General features: G+C 38.0%; 1 protein-coding gene across 3 annotated transcripts in view; it reads right to left on the bottom strand.

Annotated features, from left to right (window-relative positions):
* MPP7 (MAGUK p55 scaffold protein 7) overlaps window positions 1-26,591 on the bottom strand; it is a 254,694-nt gene that overhangs the window by 44,623 nt on the left and 183,480 nt on the right. For all 3 annotated transcript variants that reach the window (XM_071215472.1, XM_058297771.1, XM_071215471.1), the window contains 5 exons: window positions 23,241-23,322; window positions 22,605-22,690; window positions 20,836-20,910; window positions 20,451-20,647; window positions 19,881-19,945 (listed from right to left, as the gene is read on the bottom strand). In XM_071215472.1, the coding sequence (XP_071071573.1) occupies window positions 19,881-19,945; window positions 20,451-20,647; window positions 20,836-20,910; window positions 22,605-22,690; window positions 23,241-23,322 (505 nt within the window). The remainder of the gene's footprint in view (window positions 1-19,880; window positions 19,946-20,450; window positions 20,648-20,835; window positions 20,911-22,604; window positions 22,691-23,240; window positions 23,323-26,591) is intronic.

Genomic DNA, 26,591 nt, shown 5'->3' with positions numbered 1-26,591 from the left:
AAGCCCACTACCTGTTAGCAGTCACTTCCATCCTCTCCTACCTCCTACCCCAGCAGTCACTCATCTGCCTTCTTTCTTTGGATCTGTCTCTTCTGAACATTTCACAAAAGTGGAATCACACAATATTCACGCGGCACAGTGTTTTCAAGGGTCATCCATGTGGTGGCATGTATCAGTACTATACTCCATCTAATGGCTGAATAATACTCCATTGTGTGGATATATCACATTTTATTTTATCCACTTACAAGTTGATGAATGTTCAGACTGTTTCCTCTTTTTGGCTGTTATGAATATGCTGTAATGATCATAAGTGCACAAGTTTTTGCATGAACATGTTTTTATTTTGCTAGGGTATAACCTAGAAAGGAGTTGCTGGGCCATATGGCAACTGGATATTTGTCTATTTGAGGAACACCCAAACTGTTTTCCAAAGTAGCTACATTTTACAATTCTGCCAGAAAAGAAGGGGTCCTACTTTCTCCAGTTTCCTCTTGACACTTGTTATTTTGTTTATTTAAATTATAGCCTCCCTAGTGGTGTAAAGTGATATCTCTTTGTGGATATGATTTGCATATCCTTAATGACTAAAGATGCTATGCATCCTGTCATGCTTATTGGCCAGTTAGACACACTTTCTGGAGAAATGCCCTGAATTCAAATCCTTTGATCATGTTTTAAATTGGGTTGTCTTTTTTATAGTTAAGTTATATATATATTTTGGACACAAGATGCTTATCAGATACATGATTTACACATATTTTCACACATTTTGTGGGGTGTCTTTTCACTTGCTTCAGAGTCCTTTTGAAGCATAGAATTTTTAATTTTGAATAGTCCAATTTATCAAACTTACCAGTGTTTTCTTTGTTCCTTGTGCATTTAGTGTTATATCTAAGAAACTATTGCCTAATCCAAAATCATGAATATTTACACCTATGTTTTCTTCTCTGAGTTTTAGTTCTGAATTTAAGTCTCTGATTCATTTTGAGTTAAGTTCTGTGCATGGTATAAAGGAGCAGTCGAACCTCATTCTTTGTATATGGATATCCAATTGTCCTAGCACCAGTTTGCTGAAAAGACTATTCTTTCTCCATTGACTTGTCCCCTCATCCCTGACAAGAATCAACTGACTATAAACTTTTGGGTTTACTTCTGGAATGCTTAAAGTTGAAATGATAGAAGAATTCAGGAATTTCCTCTGTATTTTCACAAAGACCTTTAGAAAATAGATGTAATTTAAGCCTGCTTGCCAAAACCAACTCAGGAATTTTAAAATGCTGTCAGTGTGAGGAACTAATTTTTTTTTTGTTGTTTTAAGCAAATTATAATAAAATAAGCAATTATTTTATTATAATCTTATGATTTAGGCTATATTAGTATAAAAGTTAAAATTTAAATTCCCTCTAGACTATTAAACACTTCCAGACATAAAGAACAAATTATCAGGAAAGCGGACTTGGCCCAGTGGTTAGGGCATCCGTCTACCCACATGGGAGGTCTGTGGTTCAAACCCCAGGCCTCCTTGACCCGTGTGGAGCTGGCCCATGCGCAGTGCTGATGCACGCAGGGAGTGCCGTGCCACGCAGGGGTGTCCCCCATGTAGGGGAGCCCCACGTGCAAGGAGTGCGCCCTGTAAGAAGAGCTGCCCAGCGTGAAAGAAAGTGCAGCCTGCCCAGGAATGGCGCCGCCCACACGGAGAGCTGACACATGATGATGGAACAAAAAGAAACAGAGATTCCCATGCCGCTGACAACAGCAGAAACGGACAAGGAAGAAGACGCATCAAATGGACACAGCGAGCAGACAATGTGAGGGTTGGGGGGGGAGGGGAGAGAAATAAATAAAAAATAAATCTTAAAAAAAAAGAACAAATTATCAGTAAAGGAAAGAGAATGAGACAGACACTGAAATTCTTACCTATACTACTGGAAGTGAGAAGAAAAGTGTAATAATATCTATAGACTCCTGAAGGAAAGACAGTAGAAGAACACTGAAAGATTTCTGATTTTTCACCTAACTGGACAGGGACTGCTAACTGTTCCCCAGGATCCATTATTACCTTCTTCCTTTTAAAAACAGAATTCCCCATTTAGAGTTGGGCTTATAGCCTGCCCCCTAACTACTGAAGACGGCAGTGTACCATGTGCATATGGGGGCAAAACTAACGCATTTTCAGGCTAAAGTATAAAATTTGAAGATGTTCTCTTGGGGAATTATTTTGTCAAATGAAATTTGACTTACTAGATGAACAGAAAGTGTTTCCAAATCATTGAGGAAGGAGACAAGGATGTGGCAGTAGGAAGTGGAATAGAGCAAACTTTTAGAACTTGATTGATTCAGCAAAAGTAAAGTGAACACAAGGAAGATATAATAAAAAGAAAATTCTCCAATTTGGTTAGGAAAAAGATCTTGTTAGGTATTATTTAAAACAGGCATACCTGAACCAAAATAACAAAGCAAGGTTTCTAATAAACGAACAACTGAAATAAAGCAGGAAAAGAGTGAGAACATTCCAATTTACAGCCAAGACAGGAAACCAAAATCTGATCTCCTCAAGAGGATATAATTTCTATTTAGCCTAGATGAACTAACATCCCACATTCCCTGCATTTCTGGAATGAAGTCTACTTCTTCACATGTATTATTTTCCTATGTACACTATTGAGATGAGGTTATAAAAAGTACTGTGGCTTCTGTTATGGTGGTGTGCACACTCTCTCAGTCCACTTGCTCTGGGGAACCAGCTGACATGTCAGAGAGCCCCTTGGAGAGGCTCCCACACTGAGGAGCTGAGGCCTCTAACCACAAGCCACGTGAGGCATTTTGGAAGGGGCTCCTCCAGACCCAGTAGCCAGGACCACCCTGAGAGACCCTGGGCCACGGCCACCCACCTAAGCTGCTCCCAGATTCTTGACCCTCAGAAGCTGGGTAAGGTAATAAATGTTCTAAGCTGCTAAGTCTTGGGATAATGTGTTATGCAGCAATAAACAGCTAATATGATATTAGAAAATAAAATTTATAAAATTATTATTTGCAATTATTTTGTAAACGTAAAAATTTCAAGAGAACAGGTCCAGATCCTTTAAAAATAATAAGAGTTTAGCAACTCTTCGTGTATAAGACAGAAAAGCTGACCTTTATTCCAATAACCATCCTTTAGAAAATATATTAGCCAAAAATTCACTTAACAACAAATGTGAAAGAGTCATAGGAAGAAAATAATTATACTTCATTGAAGGACCTAAAACGTGGCCGGTTGGGCATACAGATTTCAGAGAGGAAAATATTTAAAACTATTAAGATGTTAACTGTTCCTAAATTAATATATAAATTAAATGTTATTCTTATCAGTAAACTGTCCCCAACAGGTGCTAAATGGAGCAGAGATAAATTATCCTTACAAGCCCTGCCAAACTGCAGATTCATGAACAAAATTAAATTATTTCTTATTTTATAGCACTTTAGAGGATGGTTTATTTGATAGAAATAGAAAAAATAGTTTAACAATATAAAGAATAAAATATAGAATGTGCTAGTGTTGTGTAAAAAAAGGTAGGTAGAAGAAAAATATAAAAATACATACTATTTGCTTGTGTATGCCTAAAACACTTGCGGAAGGCCACGGAAGGAGTGGTTGTCTCTGGATGAAGGCTCTTCATTGTGTACTTTTTTATTTTGCCTTTTGACTTCTGAACAGCGGGAATGTAGTGCCTATTTTAAAATACTGAACAAATCTAAACCACCAGCAGGGGGAAGGTGTGTGTGGGCAGTGGGGGCAGAAAGGAACCCCAGGAAAGAGAGAGAATGCAGGTAGCAGGAAGAAGAAAAATGTGCAGATTCTCAGGGAAATAAGAGGAAATACTATATATAATAAAAAACAGCAGGATGCAATATCCATCCAGAGACTGAGAGAGAACTCTTGGAAGCTAGAATCAAGATCACCTCAAACAAATAAAAAACTTTAGTAGAAGGGATGGAAGAGAAAATTGAGGAAATATTCTAAGAAGAAAAAAATTAATGTAAAAGATTTAAAGAAATAGAGGAGAAAAGTTGGTAAAAAATAGGGGCTCAAAACAGGAAACACATGACCTAAAGTAAGGGGGAAATGGAAAGGAGAAATGAGTTTATATGGCTACGAGTTTCTAAAAAAGAGTCTGGAGGCTGGCAGAAGGTTTGCCCTCATGCACAACTGAGCAGAGTCAGAGAGACAGATAAAGCAGATACAACCCCCAGATATTGGTTCCTTTGAGGGCTAAAGAGACCCATGGGAGTTATGGTCATGGCCGATGGGGTTAACTACCAGGGCAGATGGCCCCTCTTTGGAAATGGTGTTTATGTGTGATGAATCTGGACTCAGATGGGATCTCCCTTCATAAGACTTTCATGCTAATGTGCTGGAGGTGCAGTTAATGTTGGGGTTTAAGATATATTTAGGGGATTTGAATCTCTGGACTGACAATGTGATAGCCAGATCCTGAGCCTCAACAGACTCCAGCACCTACAATCTGATTTATTGGACTTACCACACTCAGCTAAGATGGAGTTGAAGAAGGACAACCACCACACCATGGAGCCTAGAGTGATTACAACTGAAAATGGGAGGATTGCATCCAGCATCCAGGTGGAATCTGAGCCTCCTCTTGACACAGAGGTGCAATGGACACAACCAATCCAATGTCCACATAGAAGAGGTGGCATTGGATTGGGAAAAGTGGACATAATGGACAAAGGGTATGGGGAAAGGCAGGAAGAGATGAGAGGTGGAGGCGTCTTCGGGACATGGAGCTGCCCTGGATGGTGCTTCAGAGGTAATCACCGGACATTGTAAATCCTCACAGGGCCCACTTGATGGAATAGAGGAGAGTATGGGCCATGATGTGAACCAATGTATATGAGGTGCAGAGGTGCCCAAAAATGTACTTACCAAATCCAATGGATGTGTCATGATGATGGGAAAGAGTGTTGTTGGGGGGGGGGAGAGGGGGGGTGGGGGGGTGGGGTTGAATGGGACCTCACATATATATTTTTAATGTAATATTATTACAAAGTCAATAAAAAATAAAAAAATTAAAAAAAAAAAAAAACAAAACAAAAAAAACAGGAAACACAATATACAACTAACAGAAGTTTCAGAAAAAGAGAACAGAGAGGAGAGAGAGGAGAAAGCAAATTAAAATAAAGTGCAGGCAGAGGAAACAAGTATCCAGGTTGACAGGTACCTCTGAGTATCCATCACAACAGAGGCAAATCGCTGTGAAATTTCAGTCCATCAGGGACAAAAGAGATGACGCTAAAAGCTTCCAGATAAATAAGCCGTGTACATCAGGCCCCAGAATGACACTGGCTCTCTCAAGAGCAACACTGGGAGCTAGAGGACCCTGGACTAATACTTCTTATGGAAGTTTGGGAGAAACTTTCCATTGAACTGTCCATTGAAAGGGAGGATGGAATAAAGTCACTTTCCTACATGAAAGGTTTCAAAAAATTTACTTCCTGTGAATCCTTTCTCAGTATGCAATTGGAGGATATACTTCAACAAAATTAGAACATGAACCAAAAAACAGGAAAATGTGGGCTCTAGGAAACCGAGGCTCCAACACAAGATAAGCACAGACGGTTCCTGAAATGAGGTGAAAGAAGTCCAAGTAGATGGTTTTGCTTCAGTCCCATGTGGCAACTTATCCTCACTTGGTCGGGGACCAAAGACTCCAAATGTCTCCAAATAACTCTCACCCCCCATCCGCCACCACCAAAAGGGTGGAGGGGGTGGAGGAGGAAGAGTGTTTTTTGCCCATACTGAATCAAATTTCTCCATGTCATTGGCGTGGGAGAAGAAACAGTGATAGTACATGGAAAAACAAATATTTAACCCTAAGGAAGCACAAAATGTTAAACAGGAAAGAAATATAGTGATTTTATATCATATGGCTTAGCTGTGAACAATAACTCCATAGTCATAACAATGTAAACATGGGTATTGATATAACCAAAAAAAAGGTGCAATAGTTATCAAATAAATAATGCTGGAAGGGGAGTGAAAGGGAAACGTGTGTGTATATGTGTGTCTTCTGGGCAGGAGAGGGTGACAGCCGCACAAACATGTTCACCATGTGTCCTTCTGTACTACATTACCCCCAACAAAGCATAAAGCTTCTGTTATTTTTTAAATAAAAAACAACCTTCTCTTGAAACCACATTGCCATTCTCTTTAAGTAGAAGTCAAGAGCTTCTATATCACTGCCTCCAATTTCTAACTTCCTACTGCTCTTCAAGTCAACCCAATGAAGCTTTCAACTCAACCAAGCTACCCAAATTGCTTATCAAGGTCACCCATGACTTCTGTGTTGTGAAGCAATGGTTGGTTCTCATTCCTCACCTTATTTGACCTCTCAGCAGCCTGTGTCATGTTTGATCACTCCTTCTTCTTGAAACTTTACTTTCTCTTGGATCCCAGAAAATCACAATCCTGGTTTTCCTCCTACTTAATTTTGTGTTCTCTTCTCATCTGTAAATACCCTCACTTCCCTGGTGATCACTCCCATCTTCACTGCTTTAAATATGATCGAAAAGTGACAAATTCCAAATCGATAGCCTGAGCTCCACAGCTGCCTATCTTAAACTCAATATGGCCCGAATGGAAGACCTGAACTCATCCCAGTGAATCAGCTGTCCCAGTCTTTCCCAGCTCAGTAAACGGTAACTCTATTTTAGTTGCTCAGTTCAAAAACCTTATAGTCATCCTTGATTCTCCAGTTTATCTGCAAATCCTGTCAGTTCTATCCTCATAATCTGGCATCTTCTCACTGTCTTTACTGATAACATCTTGTCAAGTCACAATCTTTTTTTTGCTTAAATTACTCCGGTTACTTCCTCCTGCCCTTGTTCCCTTATGGTCCATCAACACATCAGGCAGAGTGATCCATAAAAACGCAGGTCAGGTCCTTCTACCGCTCTGCTCAGATCCCTTTGCTGATTCCCCATCTCTCTCAGAACATGAGCTTCAGTGCACTCCCCACACACCCATCCATTGCCACTCCTGCCTCAAATCCTATCTCTGCCTCTTGTCCACACTGGTCTCCTTACTTTCCGTGGGGGCATCAGGCATCCTTTCAGGGCCTTTGCACATGCTTATCTCAGTGCTCGGAATGCACATGCCCCACCAGGTCCCTTCGGGTCTTGGCTCAAACATAACCTTCTGAGGGAGGTCCTCCTTAACCAACCTATTTAAATTTGAAGACCCATTTCCCCAGCTTCCTCATCTCTCTATTCCTGCTCTATTATTCTTCATAGCACTCACCATCATCTAACATACTATATAATTTCTTTATTTATTATCCTGTCTCCACCTCTACCCCAATATGGAAGCTCTATGGAAGGGGGACTATTCGTCTGTTTTGATCTCTGTTGAAACCCTAGGGCCCAGCACAGTGCTTTGCATATAATAGTCGTGCACTAAATGTTTTTAAAAAACCAGAAACAGCATTATAAGCACATTATATTCTGTAAATATCAGAAGAAACTGCTACTGGAAGGAGAAGGACATGGGATGGGAGGAAACAGGAACTGGAACTCAGGTTTTGGTTTTAAGACCTGCAATACCATTTGACTTTTCAACCATTTATTAAATAGATTCACATGAAATTGCAGATTTTTTTTTTTTTTTAGCATTTGAGACAGGTGATTTTTAAATGTTTTCTTTAAAATTATGGAAATTAACTCTTTAGGTCAATACAACTTAGGGAAAGAGAAAAAGGAGAATTTCAAAGCAAATGGAAAATGCATCCTTGCTTACATCAAAATGTTCTTACACTCTCCATACTCATAAAACAAGAATTTCACTCCATAATACAGAGGATCCTTGGATGACAGCTCAGAAATGGTTTTAGCAGAGGTATTGGAACTAAATGATTGGTCTCTAGTGGGAAGAATAAAATGCAATGAAAGGACAGGTAAGGGAACCTTATAGGAGGAAAAAGAATAAATTTATCAAACACAGCAGTCAAAACCACCACTTAAAAGAATGGGGTAGTAATCAGGTAGCTGAACTACTAGGCTGCTATCACCCCACCCTATCCCAAAATAGTATTTGTGACCCACAAAAAGCAGCAATTTCATATGCGTCAACCTAATCCAACCTAAAATTTTAAATGATTTCTATTAATTTTGGTATGGGGAATGCAAAAGAAAACTCAGAAGACAGAAAATGATTCACAGATTTGGCTATATAAAAATTAAAATATCTATATGTCATGAAACTTGCCATAAACAAAAGGGACAAGGCAACCAAGAGGCCAGAATAAACAATGTGTAATGGAGAGCAGTTAGTACTCTCATACAGAAAACGCTCACCAAACTAATGGGAGACTAATAAAGAACCCAACAGAAAAAATAGGCAAAGATATGATGACTCAAGGGAAAACATGAATAACAACAAAAACTGGAAAAGGTCGCAGCATTGCACCAAGTTCCAGTATGTTTTAATAGATATGTTTGCTAAATATATACTTTTACCATAGAACAGTTTTGCCATTGAGGATAACATATTGCTTATGAGACTTTTTAAAAAAATATACCAGTCTGTAGGCATTCTGAGGATTTGGTTTTAGGGGAAAAAAGAACTACACAAGACAGACAATTTGCTCAATCTATTTGTAAAGAAGTAACACTTCAATTATATTTTTTTTTAAAAAAAGAGACTATGAACAAACTTTTTTATTCTACAAAAGAACCAACTTCAAATCTGTAGTCATCTTTATAGCCTTTCCTTAAAGGAAGTTTTTAACCAGAAACACTACGAATTTATATATTCTGTCACTGTTGAAGTATGTACCCTTTTTTTAAACAAAGTTTTGGAATTCAGCCTTTTAGTTCATGTGCTTCTCAGGTATTTTCCTACACTGACTCCCTTATCTCAGGCCCTTGCAAAGAACCTGCCTGTGCATGGATCTGCAACCTTGCCAGACAAGCATTTAGACCAGGAAGAAATGATGTCATGTGTCCACATGTTTAAACACACATCTGGGAAGCAGCATGCCATCATCAGGGCATGTAAATTCAATAGCCTACAGACATCAGGTGTGTAAAAAATCTAAATATGTATTCTCCACACTAACATACTTTGTACAATATTTAATTCCTCGAAGATAATACAGTGTCACATTTTTCTTGAAATATTCTTGGGTTACTTTTCATTTCCATATCTTTAAGAACATGGATAAAAATAAATACTCACTGTTATACTATGAGCGCCAGCACAACTGTTAGGAGAATGTCACCTGACATCCCATCTCAGAATTGGCGAGACAATGTGCAACGGTGGGGACACTGTGGAACTAGAGAGTTGGTTGTAATTCAGCTCCAGCAAATTAACATGGGGAAATGAAGGCTGTGTAGGGTCAAATCTTTTGTTTTGTCAAGGGAGCTAGAAATCTGAATTTTTTTCATGAAATTTCTCCGTTTGTGGATCAAACAAAAGCATATCTTTTGTCTAAACACAGTTGGCAGACTGGAAGACCATGAGCCACTGGTTTGCCATGAACATGAGTCATGATATTCCCATTCTGCCTGGATGGTACTTGGGTGATGAGGAAGGATCTCTTGAAAGCAGAAACTGTCCATCTTTTCCAAAGAAGTAATTTTTGGTGGGTCATAGGATATCCACATGCTTAGTTTCACCGGCTAATGCCAAATTCTTTAATCCAAAGCACCTCCTGTAGTCCTAATTCCACCCAATCTGGCCTGCTTTGAGGATTTTTCTACCAGTTACTTCCTATCTCAGATATTCAATCCTTTTCTGTTGACTATATCATCTTTGCCTACAAAAATATTATCCCACACTAAAATACTCGTACCCTCAATTTTCAAATCTGCCTTGAACTCAATTCCTATCTTTCCTTTCATGGTCAACTCTGTTACCCCTTGACATTGTGTAATCTGGCTTCCAGTAAAGTTGTTTCTCAAATATGATCAGTAACTTCAAATGGCCAGATCCAGTAGCATTTTATCAGAACTAGGGAAAACCCACATTACTGATTGTTCCTTTCATTTTTTGTTCTTCAATTTATATATACTGATTAAATATTCACTTTTTAAATATGTCTAATGCAATGAGAGATACAAAGATTAAAAGCCCAGATTTTGTTCCATGGGAAAAAAATTTTTTTAAAGAATGTGAGTCCAAAACATATACAAAAAATTTTAATCAATTTCTAAATTATTTAGCTTGACATTTAAGACCTCAGATTACCGGCCCAAGCTCAATCTTCAGCCCTGTCATCTACCTATCACCCACATTTAAATATGCCTTGTACTTTGTAACATTCCTCTCTTTCCATACTATCTCTTCAAACTTCACCCTCTGCTGGTAACTGTAATTCCACCTAGCTCTTGGGTTCAGCTCTAATGTCACTTCTTATGTGGATGATTCCTAGGGCTGAGATGATTATCCACCCCCCTCTGAATTAGAGCATTTATATGACCCTCGTCATACACTGCTTTATGCTGCATTTATTCATGGGATGTGGATATAGTTACCATCTCCCTGACTGCCTATACTCCCATGAAGCCCAGGAGAGTAGGTGCCCTCTCTTTATATTTTGAGAGAGGTGGATGGTTGCAATAATGACCCTGCCCTGCATTTATTCACATCTTCCGTTAATAAGCCCCATCTCCACCTCTCAGGCGGTCTTCCCCGCACACTGACTCTGATTTGGCTGTGAATTGTTTTGGGCAATGGGGCTTAGCAGATGTGTTGCCAGCAGAGGCGTCAAGCATTTACCCACTATACAGGCTGGCTTCCCGGAGGGTGAAAGTCCAGGTACAGCAGAAACAAGTTCATCCAGCTGAGCTCTTCCCAGACCCCAGCAAGCGACCAGACTGCAAAGATCCTCCAGGGGGACCCAGACCAGAAGACCCCCAGTTGACCACAGGATCACCAGAATATAGGCTTGTTCTTTTAAGCCCCTAAATGTTCTGAGGATGAAAGTGGTAACGGATACACTTGAGTATTTAGGTCATTCTACTGTTCTGAAAAGACTAAAGAATGAAATTTTTACTTCTCTTCAACTATTTCATTCTTTCTTAGTAAACTGGAGTTTCTCTAGCCTGGAAAACGGACTCCTCTGTACTTCTGCATGGGGTTTTTGGTGGTGTTCAGGCATGGGGTGAGGGGGGGGTTGGCTGTTGTTGCTGCCATTTATACTAAAATAAAAAGCTGGAAGGCAGCATGTTGCAAAAGACAGAGCACAGGTGGTCCATCCACCAAGACTTGAGTTTGACTCCAAGCTGCACCATTCACTACTATCTGAAGGTCTTTGGGTAAGTCCTTTAAACTTTCTGGGCCTCGATTTCTTTTTTGAAAAATGGATATAGTCACTAACCTCAGAGTACTAGAGAATGTATACATTAAACAGCATTACAAAATTTGACATATTTCTTCAACCATTGATATTAACATCATGTACACAAATATTGATCAGAAAATAAGGAGGTTGGAGCAGTTGATTTCTAAAACTCTATGCTTCTATAGTATTATCTCTCATTATTAAAAGTAGAGAACCTGCCAATACATAAATGCATGGCAAGGGTGGGAGAGGACTGACGTGAAATGTAGATAAAGGTAATTCTGATGCTTTTAATAATTTCTGGATATCTTTTTTTTCATCTGTAACATTCTCCAGCATTGCCAAAGTATAAAGTTGTTCTTCCATTACAGATTAGCAAGTTAACCATAAGGCTTAATTATATTTGGATCTTTGTAACAGTTCAGGCAATGTTTATTGGGGGTGGGGTGGAGGAAGGGGATAATATCAAATCATAAGAAAATATAACCAAAAAGTAATTTAGGGAAAAAAATATTACTTAGAAGCTTTTGGCAATTCACTTAGCCAGATAAAATTTAGAAAAGTCCAGTTACTATTAATTGAGTAAAATTATTTAGCACAAACAGGATGTTTCTTCATTCTCTATCAAAAACATAAAATGGCTTACAAAAATAAAGCACCTGGAAAGCTTCTTGAATAATAAACAGAGCAAGCTACGAAATCCTTTGTGTCCAACCCACTGAACCCATCTAATATAAAGGTTCATGCTTGCCCGGCTGAGTATCAGAGCAAGCTAATGCAAATATGCTAACTGAAGATGAAACAATAGGATTGTTTGGGAGAAACAATAGGATTGTTTGGGAGAAACAATACGATTGTTTGGGAGAAAGCAAAAGGAAGAAAGAAACCCTGTTCCATAACCAATTGCTCACCTATATGGGTCCCACTGTGGTTACCAGCATGTTCGGCATCTTCTGGATGGAGTGTAAAAGCACACAGAACAAAAGCCAAGAAATAAAGCAGAACAGTTAGCCCAGCCACAGATGCAAAACATAAATGACTTAAAACAATTATGTAAAGCACAGCATAGAGCAGCCCTGACAATGCCACTCTTAAACATAAAACATGTTGTTTTATATTTAAGTTTAATGCAATATTCTGAAACATCATGCAGTTTTTTTTCAACCTTCTTCGGAGGATGGAATTCCAAGAAATTATTAAAGATGTGTCTGAAATGTTGAAACTTTCACGGTTAAGAAAATCATGGCGATTGATCCCCAAAGTCAATTTATTTTTATAAATCAGGCTCTTTGATAATATAAAAGCAGAGCACTCATTTTGGCTCACTGGATTAGAAGAAAAGTTTAAATTAAGATACATTCCCTTTATCGATATGAGGACATGTACAGGGGAGGAAGAAAGGTATAATATTTCTATTTTTATTTTCTTTAAAAGGAGATGGAAAAATGAAAAGAAGGTTTTTAAAAGTAAACAATGCACTATTAATTATTTTCAGGAGTTAAATGAATCCTGGGGTAGGAATATTTTAAAAACTTAAATAATGGATTCCTTTTTATTTTAGGCCTCTAATCTACAAATAAATATATTTCTGGAAACTAACAGCATAGATTGTATACAGAAATCAATGGTTGAGAAGATTTCCCCCACATCTTTATGTTAAATAAATCTGTCACTATATTTCAAAAACATTACTTTAGATCTTCTACCTTTATTTGAGACTATTAACAAAGAGAAAAACATACGGTCTTATTTCAGATTACATACTTTCTATTACATGAAGCAAAAAGTAAATCTCTCTAAAATAAAAGTCTAAACACAGTTTTTGCTACTATAATGTCAACAGAGACATTTGAATATCTGAAAGAATACTCATATATTGGATGCTATATTCAACTTATTCCTACCCATATGGGCACTAAATAAAATTACTGGACTATGCAGGGAAACTTTTATACATGTACCTTCAATTTCCTCTGAGATGCACAAAGAAAAGGAGAAAGGAAATGATTAAATGTGCAGAAAACACAATCTAAATGGGAAGACACTACATCCAAAAAAAAAAATCCACCTACCACATTCAACTGTTTCCTCATCTTAGAAAAGCCAAAGGGGAAAAAAACAAATGCATTTTAAATGTTTCAAAATTATTAGTGAACAAATAAATAAAATTTAAGAAAAACTACATTTTAGGCTTCACTGTAGTCTTGGTCTAAAAAGAATATATACACTTAAGTAGTAAATACACAAAATTCTTCTTACAGATTAAATAACCAAATGGGAAATATAACCAGAAAAAAACACTTCAGCATTTTTTCAAAATGATAACTTTCTAAGGGGATTATATTTAGTCTCATAGAACAGCTTTGTTTATAAACTAATCTATGTTTGTTCAACAATTTGAGAAAATTTCATGATAAAAATTTCAAAAAGAAAGGATTTTAGAAACAAAATTTTGTCCTTAAAATGTCTAAATATTCTGTAAATTAGTAATATATTTGACAATTATAAAATTATTACACGTATCAAATGAGTTGGCCAGAGCGTTTCTTTTCATTCTGCTTATATTACTTGATAAAAGATATTTTAAATTGTAATCCCAAGTAATTCTTAAATTACTAATAGGATAGCACTTTAAAAGTTGAATTTGACTTAGGAGACTCAACTTCAGTTAAGGGTAGAAAAAGATGTTCAATTAACAAAAACAAAACCTAACCATGAGTCAAAGCAGAACTTACTTCGTTACATGGACTTGTAGAACTAGAACTGGGAGGAGCCACTAGAATTTCTCCATGCTCACTCACTCTCTCCCCCAACTGGAGGGTGGGAGTCAAAGGAAACATTTAGGAGAAAGTGTTTACCGTCATGTGTTTAGTTTTCAAAGGCCTATGGGTCTGTAAACTGTGTTGGTTTGTTCTATTTGGCCATTGTTAGCAAAAGTAAGAAGCAAACTATTATTATTGAGGCTTGTACTAATGAGTCACCCAAATTGTGAACATTTCTTAGCAGTCCCCAAATCCCATACGTATCAATACGAACTGTTAGGAAACAGAGGATTATGCGATACATGATATGGATTAGCAAGGCCAGGCATCAGGGCGTGTGAAGGAACACGGGAGGTGCTTAGGACTGATGGCCCTGCAATGTCTAAAGTGGACGGCTAAACATAGATAAAACAGAGCATGCATTGCAGCCTTGCTTAAAGATTCAGTATGATGTAAATCAAATGGTAAAAGCCACATCACAAAACAAAAAATTAAAACACCAACAAAATCCGCAATAAAAAAGCAGAGGGAGAGATTTCCTTAGACCTGGCAAGTTTGAACACAGTTGAAAAATATATAAAAGGATGGTCTTAGTCACAAAAGCCCTGGGATCACTGCATGGTTCTGAAGAGTGCAAGGCACTGTTTTACACACATGGCATGCATAAACTTACTTAATTCTCCAAGAACTCTGTGGCCAGTCCTGATATGACTCCCACCTTACAGATGACCAAACAGGCACAGAGAAATGGAGCCCTGGAAAGTGGCAAACCACGCAGCCTGGCTCGGAAGGCTGAGCTCTTGGACACAGCTATCCTATCCCTGTGAAACCGTCTTAGGTCACAGAGGCCTCTGTCTAGAATACACAGCAGGGAGCGGGCGAGGAAACCAGAAGCGTCTCACAAGCGTCCTGCGCCCCTCCCGACCCCCCCACCAGGCAGCCTCCATGCTCCGCTGTGCTTCCGGAGCAGGAGAGCCTGGATCTCCATTCCCAGCCCTCCCATGGTCCCACTGCCTTCTATCGCCAAGCACTGAAGAGCAGGATGGCAAAACCATAAAAATCACAGTGTAGATGCCAAGAAGGTCGAGAGACAAATTCAATGTTTTCAGAGAACGGAAGGAAAGCCCCCCAGGAAAAGCAACTGATGAGCTCCGCTGTGTGTTCACTCTGAGTGGGACCCACCTGATGCTCTTGGCAAAGGAAGAAACTGCATCTGTCCTGGTGTGATACTATGCACGTGGGTAAGGTTGAACTCCCACACTAGAAGCCTCTCTCCTACATTGCCCTGCAATCCCTACCTCAACCCCACCCCACTCCACCCCCCAGAGACAGGCAACAATCCACCACCGCAGACCAAACCATTAACAGTGAAGCAACCATTTCTCAAATGCTGGGCACTGGGTCCCCAGGACACAGCACAAGAGAGATGATATGTGGCTTTGAGAAACCCACCACCACTTCTGGAAAGCCTACTCGTGCTCTGACAGTGTTTCAGGAGCAGGCAGCCCACTGAGACTAACAGCGAGCAGTCACAGGCAGGGAGGCCCCCTCAACTGTCGGGCAGTGTGAGCCATCGGTTGTGACGTTTACAGTTTCATTCATGTGCTCTTCTTTCCAAGTAAAATCCGAACTTTGCACCTCCCAAAAAGTATCAGTAAGGAAGAGGGTGAAAAAAGCACATCAGGTATTTCTAAAACCCCACATATTTCTGTTTACATAAAACCCCACCAATATTAAGAAACTATTTGACAAGGTTTTAGACATGCAAATTTAAGGTGTCAGCAATCTCTGTTTCTAAGTTAGCCTTATGTGGGAGCACCCAAGATTCCAGGAAGACGGCCTTACTCAGCTTGAAATGCTTTATTTCCACAGCCTGCCGAGGTCTGTTACACAGCGTTCTTAAATTTTTGGCCTTCCAAAACATCAGTACCATGTACAGGGAATTAATGCTTCCAGTCAATATTTAAATTTATTTGTGGTCGAATGACCTAGGTTACATCTTGTCTGCACGGACTCCCTTTGGCTGCCATTAAATGCCTTCTTTTTCACCCACATGATGATAATTGCAACTGATTAAAACTAAAACACAGTCTAAAATAAGATATTTTTTCACATTCTAATCTTTAAAAAGTCAGTGAAACATGCAAGAGTTACTTAAAGTAAAGGATTCTACAAGAGTTATTTTAGTAAAGGAAAAATTTGAAATTTTTATTCTTTAATTAGCAATATTTAGAACTATATGCATATTTATATTTTGTTACCAAAAGAGAACTTAAAAAAAGGAAACAAGCACAGTAACTAAAAATTGCACTTGAATATTTTGTTGTAAAATACACTATATTTAGAATAATTTTCTCTCCTACCTTTCTGAAGACCATATATACTGGATTTAAATATAAATTACATCTTATTGAAATTAAACGCAGATTGATCTCTTTGCAATTGGGGAGACAATTATGAACTCATATATCAGATAATCAAAGAAATTCGTTTTTTTTTTTCCATAAAAGTTAGGTGAAATCATATTGCTTTATATACAGAACTGAATTATAAAAATACAATTTAGGCAGAAAATCAGAGTCCTTTAAATTATATTGGCACAAGAAATTCAAGCTGCCAAACTTCTCTCATGAAAAAACCCCTGCTCCATGCTACTTGAGATGTAAGATAAGCTTTAACTCATTTCCAGAACACTTAAGCTGAGTCTTCAATGTAATAATAGTCATCTCAAAGAAAACCAATCATATTTCTAGGTCTGCTCTTTTGTCTGTTTTCCTAATGCAAACCCCATTATGTGAGAATATACCATTAGATGGTCAAGAGAGGAAGGGAAAACAAATTTCTATTAGAAAATTTATTTGTTGGGTAAGCAATTCTTCCTAAAAATAGGAATTCTTCCTAAATCTAAGATTGAGGAATGTTTAAATTTTAAGAGATCCAGTTTTAGTTTTTAGGAATGTTTAAGAAGCAAATTATTTTGTTTGAGAAGTCTATTTTCTGGATATTTATTAGATAAATCAAGGTTCTTAAGGAGAGAGAATAACCAAGCATCACACTTAAAAAAACGTTTCACAAGGATGCTAACCTTAAAGCCATCCTTAGAGCTCAGGAGGTGGGTCTTGCGTGGCTCCGACAGCCAGGAACCTGAGCTCTAGCACAAACAGAAACGCTAAGCTCACAAGAGGGGGACCCGCCCTTCCTTTTGACATCTACGTTCACCCTCACTGAAGCCTTACAGCTCCAGAGCCATCTTCCCTGAATGCAACTTCAGTCACCACGAAGTACCACGAATCAAATAAAGAGTAAAACACAGGCAATCATTGTGTGGGGAAAGTTAACTGGCTAATTAGACACATACTACTACATGACTAAATTCATTATTCCAAACCCAATGCTTACAAGTTCTCCTAGGTTTTCAATGTACTTATAAAATTTAGTGCAGAAAATTTTTATCCCTATGAGTATTTTTTCATAAATTTATAAACACCAACATGACAGATGCATTATTCTTTCAGAAACTTTACATCAAATCAGAAACTTAAAAAATCTATCCTATGAATTTAATTCAAAGTCCTAAAACAAAAAGATTTCATATCAAGTTTGTTTTTCTTCATAGCATTTTTCTATGATTTAGCAAAAGCCATGGTAACGTGAACTTCCTATCCCAAAAATCTATGTGCCAAATATTTAAATCCAGGAAGTAGTGCGTCAGATGGCACATGTGAGACTTAATTTTATAAAGGAGCACTATCACACGTAAGTTACGAATTAAAGTGGTTTTCAATGTCATCAAAATTTTTAAGAACCAGCACAATGATTTCTCCATAATAGTAAAGTTCTAGGGCTAATGAGACAACATTCAAGGAAATTCCAATTAGAATTTCAATTCTTTAAGGATAAAGATACAGGATCTCTATTTAATTTTCATAGAAATATACTGTCTTTCTGAACAAAGTCACAATTACCATACAGTGGTGACTTACTCTGGATAACCCTGACCACAATCATTTAAAAAATAAACATGTACATAGTGGGAACAAATACTACATATCTCAGTGAATTAGAATCTAGTCCAAAAGAAAATAAAGTTGGTGAGGACAGAAGGAAGAAATACAGGAAGGAAGGAAAGCTCAGCTAACATTTCTGAATGGTATTCAAGAGGCAGAGAGAGAAATCAAAGATAGCAAAACATCCAAAAATGAGGATATTTCAGTAAAGATAATTCCCAGAATATTTCTGGACTTGGAACTTTAAATTAGTTACATAAAAATGAAACGATACAGATTAACAGAAGGCCTCCATTACACTTGATGCCTCCACACACACACGTGCAAGCATTCATACAAGTATGCACGTGTATACAACACCCTCTCTCTCTCAAACACAAACACCGAAACTAGTTTTGGGAGCACTACTGAAAAGACAATCTATTCACTTTATGTAGTTGTTTAAAGAAACACATTATCAAAATTTTTAAATGAATGAAAAATAATAATTATATCAAATTTTAAATTCCTAAATTTCCTATTACTCAAACAAATTTGGATATGGATTCAGATTTTAATATAATTACATTTATATTATTTTTAAGTTACACATATTTTATCTCACATACACCACATATATTAGAAATGCACAAGTCACAAACCTAAAAATCCCCCAAAGAGCAAGTAAGGTAGATGCCTCAAAGTTCCTCTCAGCTGGAAAGGTTTCCAGTTAAAAATTCATCACATTTACACACAACATCCTGGTTAAACCGTAAGCTTTCAGATGTCATAATACATGTGGCATGCTACGACAAGTGTTTTTCCCTTCTGCCTAGACTTAATGTAGCAGGAACAAGCAAGCTTTTGAATCAACGCTCCACTTCAAGCATTCGCTTGTTTGTAAGATTTATACTTGACTGCAGTTTGGCTCTCTCATAATGTGATTCCTGGTTATATGCTTCTACAAACTGACAGAAATAACAGGAGATGTGAAAAATGCAACAATACTAAAAACAGATGTTGGTGTAAAATTCCAGGGCCATTTATTTGCTCCTTTCACCTTTAATGTACAACCTCTATTGCTAAAAACAAAGGGCTTTCTTTTCCCTTCCTAAAAAAAATACTTAAAATCATGAAATGTTTCGGGGAGATGAAGTAAGAAATTTATGAGATGGGCACTTGAGAGGGGTGGGAAGTGAAGAAAAGCTGAGAGGAGGGGTAGGCCAATAGAAGGAAAGAAAAAAGGCACCTAAATCCACACTATCTCTTTTCAGTAATCTTATATCATCCTTTTTCATCCTCTGATTTTTTTTTCCTCTAGTCTGGTGATTAATTCCAAACTTGTAGGTTTGACTTGTGAGTAAAAAAAGGAATTAAGAACAATTGTTCTTGGGCATAAAAAAAGTCCTAGAGTTTTTCCCCTCTAATATTTACCAAAAAACACATCTATCCCAAACCCCCTGGCTTTGAAAAAATAAAAGATGCATTTTAGGTTACATTTATCAAATATCTAAATTCAGAAACTGAAGAGAGTAATAGTAACTAGTTATTTTCTTAACCAGTGACTCATTGGTTATTTATAACCAACCCCAATCGCCTCCAATTCTTCGAAAGACTCACATTAATATCATCATCAACCATTTCTCATTTGTTTGGTTCCTGTGAAATGATGATTCACAAGCAACTGCAAGGTACCGTGACCTCTTTTTCTACAATGGGCACCTGCTTTCCTAGTCAAAAGTAAACAGCAGGATTTGATTACTCGGTCTTCTTATTAGCAAACTTACATGATTTCCTGTTGGAGACTTTCTGGGGCTGAGCTACCACTTCTGGGCGCCTCCGAGCCAGTCTCCTGGGGGAAGGAAGGTCAGTGTGCCCATCAGTTTTCAGCAGTGGCCTGAGACCACCACCACCAAAACAGTCAGAGTCTTAGGAGCCCTCAAAGCTAGGGGGCAAGTGAACATAATGTAATCCATTCAAATTAAGAAATAAATCCTCTACCTGCACATTTTATAACCCCCTCCCCAAATCACAACTCATTTTTCCACCTTTCACATCGGTATAGCTTCAGGTCTTTTTTTTTTTTTTAACAGATACATATATCACACAAAAACAGCTTCAGATCTTAATATGCTGTTTTCCATTTGGTTTCTAACAAAAGCCCAGACAGGTACTGTCATAATATTTTTGGTCATTAGTCACACTTCATTAGATAAAACAGAAAGCCAAACCCAAAGGAGAAAGGATTCTACGGCAAAGTTTTAGAGATTATTTTATCACAACTATGCTAGAATGAGATTTTGCAGAGGAGAGTAGTTCGGTTTAAGAAAGGCCACTATTAGCTGCCAGTAGCTTACCTTTCCTGGAAGTGCTTCGAGGGAATCAAGCCTGCTCTGGGATTGGCGTCTCCTTCGTGCTTTGCTTGCCACCATGTTGCATCATCTTGGCTCATAATCTGAAGTATATCTCCCTTTTTGAAGGACAGTCCAGCTTCTTTACATGGAATAGCTTTATCCTCATGAGGATCATAATCAAAGAGGGCTTTGATAAACACCTGGAAGAAAGTTTTGTGTAAGAAGAATACCATAAATAAATGTGTGAAATGGTCTATATTCTAATTCTGATTTAAGAAGTAACAATTCTCATAAACTAGAATATTAAATTTATTGTGCTAGAGTGTCTATTAATATGTGAAAAATCATGATTTCCCCCAGCTTGCCACCCCGTTTAAGTGATAATTACCTTGCCTTCTTTAGATGGTGTTTCCTCTTTGATGCTGGGTATAATCTTAAATGTAATCGCTCCCTGAGACTGAGCCTGGTATGAAGGAAAGAAGGAACTGTAAGAAAGTTGCTGCTACCAAGGGTAAAGTAAAATATGTAGGAGACAAAATGTATCTGCAAATTAACAAGCTCGGGGTTGATATTCTCAGATAGACCAAACTAAGGAAACTATTTTATAGATAAAAGAAATCCATAAATCTTATAGAGAAGTCACACATTCACATCTATGAACATATATCCATGTATTATCCATATATATTCATATATTACTAAATTGCACTGGTAGAGAGAAAGCAAAAGTCTTCTCTATAAACCCCTCCCATTCTTCTAGTTTTGTTTTTTTAAAAATATATGCACTGTCCTTAGAACAGCGTCATTTAATAAGGGTGCTCCGTAAATGTTAGCAATTGTTATTATCACAATTATAATCAAGTCATATAGGTCTATCTCACCCATTGTAATTGCTTCAGAGTAATTTATCACATGATTAAAATGATAATCTATTCGATCAATGCAATCCTCTTAACAGTTTCCAAATATTTAAAATCTATTTTGTTTATTATACACAGTCTTTTTCCTACTCATCAAATTATTTCCTTAGGATTAACTTCCAGCAATTGAATTTCTTTATTAAAGCATATACACATTTAAAAGCTTGATAATTTCTGGTGGCTGTCTCCAAAGGTTCTATTAATTTAGCCTACAACCGAAAGCAAATAAACATATCTATTTCCCTAAAGTTCAACCAAGCCTAGGCATCATCAAGCTTTTAAATCTCCCCCAATTCAATGCTTTTCAGACATCATGTTTTCTTTTGTCTGTGCATACAGTTTGCTAATTTTTCTGTAAATGTTTTTCCTTCTGATTCTTATAAACTCTTTATATATTAAAGTATTAGCCTTCTATCACATATATTGAAAATATTTTTACTTTTCTATATGAATTTCACATCAAGTTAAAAAAGCCTCTCTACCATATAACCAGAAAAACTGTCTACGACATTTCATTGTGCTATTTATTTTTTTACACTTAAATATTTAATTTATTGAGAATTTATTTCTTGCATATAGCAAATAGGAACTGAATATTTTTTCTAAACAGATTGCCAATTAATCCAATACCATTTATGAAATTAATCCATCATTTTCCCATCGATTTAAAACACCATTTTAATCATACACTAAATTTTCATGCATACAAAGGTCTTTTTTAAAAATCTTCAACTCCCTTCCTGTAGGTTTAGAGTATGTTTTCTTTCCTAAAACTGTCTTCCTTCATCTGAGTCTTACAAATGAATATTAGAATTAATACTGTCAAGGCCTGAAATTATGTCATTTAGATTTCCTAAGACATCCAAATTGGTCTCATTCCTTCCTACACCTTGAATCCACAGCCTGGACTGTGGGGGCTGTGTGGATGGGGTGGGCGGGGGAAGGGGAAGATAAATGCGTCACCAGCCGCAGAGAAGGAACCATCTAGTAAGTCCTAATTAGGGCCAGTTCTGTACTAATGACCTCGTTTAATCCTCAAAACCTCCGCTTTACATTTTGTAAATGAAAACACAGAGGCATGAACAGGTTATGTTTTCCACAAACACAGGGATTAAGAGATGAAGCCAGGATTCCAGCCCTAACCTTTTAAATTCAAATTCTGCATTCTTGATCAAGTCTGAAACTCAGTGATTCAGTTTTGATTTTACTGCAATTTTAAAATCAATCCACAGCTTACCAAAATCTGTATTACTTCCTCAGGCCTTTTATCCTCTACTGGTATCCCGTTCACTTCCCTAAGTTCATCACCAACATGAATAAGACCTGGGAAACAGCAAATTTTTTAAAGTTAGCACAAAAATACATAAAAGGAGTTGTAATCTGCCATTGTTTCTGTAATTAAAGCAGTATTAAGGTTTTTAAAAAAATACATTTAAGGATTTGGAGATATTCATGTTTCTCAGGCGTCAGAATCTGCATTTCTATTCAGGAATAAATCAAAGACAACAACATAATGCTGGCAAAGAAGTGACAGCATCTTGTTCTTTGTCTAGAAATGCATATCATCATTGATTTCTTGTAAATGCTTTTTTATTTTCTTTGAAAGGTTACATGCTTTTAATTGTGCTTTTCAAATCAGAAAGGAAACAAGGATTAATCTAAATTTGGAAGTCTTTTGTAAACTAAGACAGTAAAGTACAGTGAGATTTATCTCTCATTTAAATAGGTCCCCACATTTCAACAGGCAGATTATCTTATTCCTTGTCTTCCTATAATATATGAAAAGACTATTATCTTCTTAATTATGTATGGGAAATGTTACATGCAAAATGCAACACGGCTTGTCTCTATTCATTTAATTTTAAACTCTTACCGCTTCTATCTGCAGCTCCTCCTCTCATGATTCTAGCCACGACAATTGCCCCAGTCTGCTCATCCTTCTTAATGGTAGCTCCCTATTGAGAAAAAATAAACATGTGTGCTGGGTGGCAGGAGAAGGAAGCAGAAAAAGGACATTCGTCTGGGAAAAAAGTAAAAACAAATATAAAATCAAAGGAATGAGGCAGGAGGAACGGGCCACCTATCATTTGTCCTACAAGTACTTATTACTACTTACAGAATATCCTACTACACTATCATCTAAGGTTTTCAGCATAACTTAAATATTCCCAAAATCTTTACTCTCTCCAAGACTGTGGGGGAAGTAAAAATATCTTCTTTCCATTATAGCAATAACTTTCTTGAATGAAGTTTACTCTGTTTAAAGGACTTCTTTACTTAATTTTATTCTTATACTCTCTGAAGAAGGTGGGATAGTGAAGGTTAAGTGAAATAAATAGTCCAGGATTATATAGTAAGTTAGAAAACTAAAAGCCAGATCATCTGACTTTTATTTCAGTGGTCCTTCTATTACACTAAGCTATTATTGTAAAGTGAGTCAGTGACAACTAAAGAGCACACACACACGCAGAAATTAGCTATAATTCTTGCCTGTAGCCAAGGGAAACAAACGGAAGAAAGATCCGTTTCCAGGTTTTTTTGTACTATGATTGTACTTTGTACACACAGAACATTTTGGCATAAAATTAGGAAACAATCTCAAAAGGACTCATCGGTTCTTTATTTACGAATATTTATAGGCAAATTAATGAACTGCTGCTTTGTTGGAACAATAGGTACACACGGTTAACTGTGAATGCCTTTTCACGACTTTCCTTCCAACGAGCGGGCATGGGTTTGGAAAACTGCCTATGTCGCATCACACTGCTAAAGAGAGCCACATTAGGTGGTGGCAGAATTTTTCTCAAGTTTGTCAATAAATGTATTTATATCATGGAAAAAATAGATATTTAAACAAAAGTAAGAATCCATATGTAGTTAGTATACTTACATGTAAGAGCTAGTAGTAGATACACGTAATAGTGAAAATCAGAGAATAAGATGACGGGATGATTGTGCAGCACTGTTCATTACGCACATGCACTCAAGGGCAAAGGCTGGAAGGAGTATCTCTCTACACTCACTGGTATTTTCTGATTTTCTTCAAAAAGCTTAAATTGTAGCAAGAGGACTAGAAATGTAACATTCTTAATACTGCTCATTAGTTTGATTAAATAAACTCTCATTTTCTTTACAGACTAAGCACACAGGGACAGGGAGTCTCAAACTTTCCCCACATAGTATGCCTAATGGCAGAAGAGTCTAGCATCTACTTTAAAGTTACTAATCCATGTTTTAGAAATGAGGAACTGAATCCCGCATGGTTATAACTGTTCTAAGACCAGAGAACTAGTGTGTGGTAAAGCCAGGATTTGTCCCAGGCCATCTGACTAGTCAATGTCTCTCTTATACTTTTAACACACTTACCCTATATCCTTCCTTAACCTTCTGTTCACACGCTCACTCAGGTGGCTGGTGATTCTCACTTCCCTCCCTCTTAGCCTGTGCGTGCCACACTCCCACATCAGGAGGTGGAAATAGTCTGCGTCTTCTAAGGCTATGAGGAATCTGCAACTGACACCCGGGCTTCTTGAAGCACCTGCTCTGCGGGCACCAGCTGCCATGTAAGAACTCACGCCTGCCCTCGCGCTGTGGGAGGGAGCCCGAGCTACCCAAGTGGGAACGCCACTTGGAGAAAGACGATTGACCCGTCCCCAGCCTTCCGCCACCCTGGACCAGTCCTATGAAGGAGCCCTCAGATGGCTCCAGCCTCAGGTACCATCTAACTGTTCATATAAGGGACTCCAAGTGAGAAGTGCCCAGCGGAGCCAGTCAACCCCCAAACGGTGAGAGAATATACTATTGTTTTAGCCACAATACTGGGGGAAGGGGGCTGTTACACAGAATTAGTTACCTGGAACAAATCTACAACAGCACTATGGTCTGCACTATTTTTCAGTGTAGGACCATCCAGTTTGTTGTGTTCAACAGCTTAGTGCCCTTTTACTTATTCTGTGATTCAATGAAGTCAACAAATGTCAACTGATGACCTACTACGTGCACTGTTCTAAGGGCTTGCAATACGTTGGTGAAAAAAAAGCAAACATTTCTGCCCCCTTGTGAAACTGACATTCTAACTATGCGACAATGAATACAAGACATAGTGTGCTAGAAAGTTGCCTACAACTGCGGGGAGCAGGGCATGGTAAGAAAGACGAGCAGGGCCAGGGCAAGCCACAGCTTTAAATGGAACAGTTATGACAGGCCTCGCCGAGGAGACGGCGTTTAAGGAAAGAAAAAGACTCGAAGGGGCGAAGAAGTTGGCTAGGAGGAAATGCAGAAGAAACGCCACTGCAAGGGTGTAAGAGGGCTGCGACTGGAACATTCAAGGGAAGTCAAAGAAGCCAGAATGGCTGGAATAAAGTGGGAAGGGAGATCACAGGAGGGGAGGCCAGGTGGGTGGGCAGTAGGGGTGGGCACAGAGAGGACCCGGGCTTCACTCAGAACAAAACAGAGGAACTTACAGGGTTGGGAGCGGAGGAGGGAGTAACCTAAAGGGAGCACCCCACTTAGTGTGTTAAGAAAAGAGGGAAGGAAGTCAAGGGCAGAAGGCAGGAAACTAATAGGTTATTGCAGCAACCCAGGGGCAAAACAATGGAGGCTTGGCTTTCCTGGTCGAAGAGGTAAAGAAACGTGGCCCAGATCTAATTTTGGCAGAGCTGGAAGGGTGGAACTGCCTCCAGCTGAGAGGGGAAGACTATGGGTGGAACCGTATTGGGGCTTACTGAGGTCATGAAAAGCATGGGATGTCTATTAGACATTTCAGTGGAGATATCGGGCAAGTAAAAAGATTTACAAATTGCAACATCAGAAGAAAGGTCTGGAAGAGAAATAAACTTGGGAGCCACTGGCACAGAGAATTTTTTTTAAAGCCATGAGATCACTTTCAGAGTGTGTAAAGAAGGGCACTCCAATACAAAGGTTCATTTTCCTATAGAGACATCTCCTGAAATAGAATATGCTTGCTTTCTGGTGATTTTACTCATCCTTTTTGGGCAAACTATGGACTTGAGGAAGAATTTTTTACTTTCTACATGATACTAGCACTTGATTCCGTCTTCTTTTTGATTGCTTCACTCTTCTACACTCAATATCCATATTACTTTCAAAACCCCTATTATCACATATCCTTGATGTACTCCCAGTACAACATATTTGCATGAAAATAAGGTTTAAACTCAAAAACAGAGTATATTACATGTGATATTGTACAAAGGTTGACAGT

This window comes from Dasypus novemcinctus, chromosome 5, assembly GCF_030445035.2.
Source record: "Dasypus novemcinctus isolate mDasNov1 chromosome 5, mDasNov1.1.hap2, whole genome shotgun sequence".
Classification (NCBI taxonomy): domain Eukaryota; kingdom Metazoa; phylum Chordata; class Mammalia; order Cingulata; family Dasypodidae; genus Dasypus; species Dasypus novemcinctus.
Note: the sequence above shows the minus strand (reverse complement) of the source record. Positions and strands in the feature narration are given on the sequence as shown.